Genomic DNA, 2,764 nt, shown 5'->3' on the forward strand with positions numbered 1-2,764 from the left:
TTTAAAAATAAGCAAAAAAAGGCTAAAATCAATTAGTTGGACAGTCCCAGCTAATTTAATTACTGATTAGTATACCCTAGAATTTGAAAACCCAACTTAGATAGTTGGCAAAGAAAAAGCAGAGGCCAATAATTTGCTTTCTCCCAACTCAAAATCTCATCCCATGAGACTAAACTAAAACTAATTTGATGGTAAAGATGACAACCATCTCTTAACTACGGAAATTATTTATGTATATATTCCATGAAATGTCACTCAAAGTTTGATTTAAACTGAAATACCGCCATTTGCAAAGCAGAAGAAGAGCTCCAAGTCCGGCGGAGCAAAGAAGGCGATTGGAGATCTCCGAAACAAGCAATTTGATGAAATAGCTCTTTTCTTCTTAGGCGCCGGTGGACAGGTTACAATCTCCGGTATCCGGAATCTCTGAGCTTTCGGAGTGGAGCAGGCGCTTGCCGTAGACACATCGTCAACAGCCTCGAACTCATCTATGCCGCCTTCAATCTTCGGAGCATCGTTGCAGACCACGGAGGATGAATTCGAAGGCGAAGTCTTCGGAGATGCAAATTCTTGATGAGTAGTAGTCTTTGGCCGGACAAGCTTCTTCTTGAAATGGGTTGTTTTTGTTTTTGCCTCTCTTGTTGTTTTTGTCTTTGATCTTGTTCTTGCAGCTGGAGTCATTGGTTGAAGAGAGCAAACAAGAATTGGTGAAGAATTTGAAGGTGGCCAAGAAGCAAGGAAGAAGTTTTCCGAAAAAAAAAACTTTACCAAACAAGGAAAATTAACTAGTAGAGAGAAAAACTAAACCCTAAATATTGGATGCTTTATAAAGCAAATAAAATTTGACTGGAAAAAGTGTCAAAAAGCTAAAATGATCAAACACGCGTTTGGAAACAAGGCCTTTTCAATCAAACCTTACAACTACCTACCACTTCGAACAAACTCCACCACACATGGAGTCTTCAACTCAGAAAATTTCTGACCCAAAAGAGAAAAAAGACACAAAAACAAGATCAACCCAGAAATATTTTCAAGATGCAAAGAAAGGAACACAGAAGATGAGTGGATTATTGGAGTGAATAAGGTAGGAGGGGGGGAACCCACTTCCGTAAGAGTTGAAAAAGCCCTAAATAAAACCCTAGAAAGATGATGGAGGGGGTGAAGAGAAGAGAAGAGGCGGGATCTAACACTTACGAATAAACATGTTGCTCGTAGGGCTTTATATTGATTGAGAATTGTGATATAATTGGGGCAAATGCTGCCCGCTGCCCGAAGCAAAGCCCAGAAACAGAGGCGGTAAAGGGGAGAAAAACTGAGAGATTTAAGAAACAGGGTAATTCTCATTTTATTACTCTTAAGTGTCGTGATGCACAATTAGGAATGATAATTTTAACAGTTAAACTTGATAATCATAGATAACCGTCCGAATGAATTAAATTTGGGTATGAAAATTGTGTATATTTTGGGTATGGGGAAAAATCATAAATATTATTCGGTTATAGTTTTGGATATGATTATAGGGTCCCCAATCCATATTCGTACCCGAACTGAATAATATCTAATATAATTATATATAATATTAAAGTATTATATAATATATATATATATATATATGTATATTTATTATTCACCGAATCTTACTTTGAGAATACAAAAATTGCATTATGTGAGTTGCATTTTGTGGCAAAATTCAAAAGTTTTGATATGAATCAAAATCTATGAGAATTCAATGGTACTTATGAGAGATATCAAAGATCAACCAACATTATCAATGTTTAGCTTTAATTTTTATGCTCCACAAGATCCATTAATTAAATCATTCTATACATCAAATATTTATTGACGAAATTAATATTTACTAAATTATTATGCGTCAATTGGGCGAATATATTTTTTTATTGACAAAGATGAATATAAACGTTAACCGATGGGGAATCCGTTATCCGATGAGTATGATTATGGATAATACCCAATGGTTAATTTGCGGTTATGAATATGGTTAATTTTTGTGGTTATGGAGATGGATATAGCATTTCCGTCCCCAAACTGATCCATTGCCATCCCTATGCACAACTACCTGCAAAACAAAGAATAACTGTGAGCAAGCCTAAGACTGGAGGTGGTGTGCTGACCAATGGCTCTCTAACTATCAAGTTAGTGAGTTGCATTTAGAATCAAGCAGTGGGTAACACTATGTTTGGATGAAGAAATTTAAGATTACTAAAGAATTTTAAAATGACAAAAATTGAAATGACGGGATTTTATTTTCTAGAATTTGTGAATTTTCTTGTTTGGTTAACCTAAAAGAACTATGGAATTGAATACGGAAATTGTTACTTTTAAACTCTCAATCATTGGGAAATTATGTGTATTTACATGGATTTTTAACTTGGGATTTGGAGGTTCCAAATTTCAAGTTACGGAAATTCTAAATTCTTATGTTTATGAATCCAAACAAGAGAATTAGTGCTTATAAATTTATAAATTCTGACTTTTAACCAAATTCCAAGTTTATTTTCCTCATCCAAACATAGTGTAAAAGAATTTAAGTATTAAGATAGTGTTACCATAGATGAACCCTAGATGAGTGTATCTATACCATTGAGAGATAACCATTTTAGGTCAGAAGAATCTTAAAGGATATTAGAAGTAGATATTGCACCATCTTAAGAGTTGTGATTACTTGTGCGCACACCAATTCCTAGATTGTAGGAACTCCAAGACTTATAAGGACCTTAATGAGCCTATATCCGAATCAGATCGC

The 2,764-nt window shown here is 34.8% G+C and overlaps 1 protein-coding gene across 1 annotated transcript; it reads right to left on the minus strand.

Annotated features, from left to right (window-relative positions):
• Window positions 1-267: 267 nt before the first annotated feature.
• LOC103407524 (cyclin-dependent protein kinase inhibitor SMR9) lies at window positions 268-681 on the minus strand. The gene has a single exon (XM_017336293.1). It carries the CDS (start codon window positions 679-681, stop codon window positions 268-270), a length of 414 nt encoding a protein of 137 aa, XP_017191782.1.
• Between the last annotated feature and the right edge of the window lie 2,083 nt (window positions 682-2,764).

The sequence above is a fragment of the Malus domestica genome, chromosome 11, assembly GCF_042453785.1.
Source record: "Malus domestica chromosome 11, GDT2T_hap1".
Taxonomy (NCBI): domain Eukaryota; kingdom Viridiplantae; phylum Streptophyta; class Magnoliopsida; order Rosales; family Rosaceae; genus Malus; species Malus domestica.

Excerpts from the sequence above, each read along its gene's own strand:
- LOC103407524 (XM_017336293.1), bottom strand. The coding sequence starts at position 681 with ATGACTCCAGCTGCAAGAACAAGATCAAAGACAAAAACAACAAGAGAG.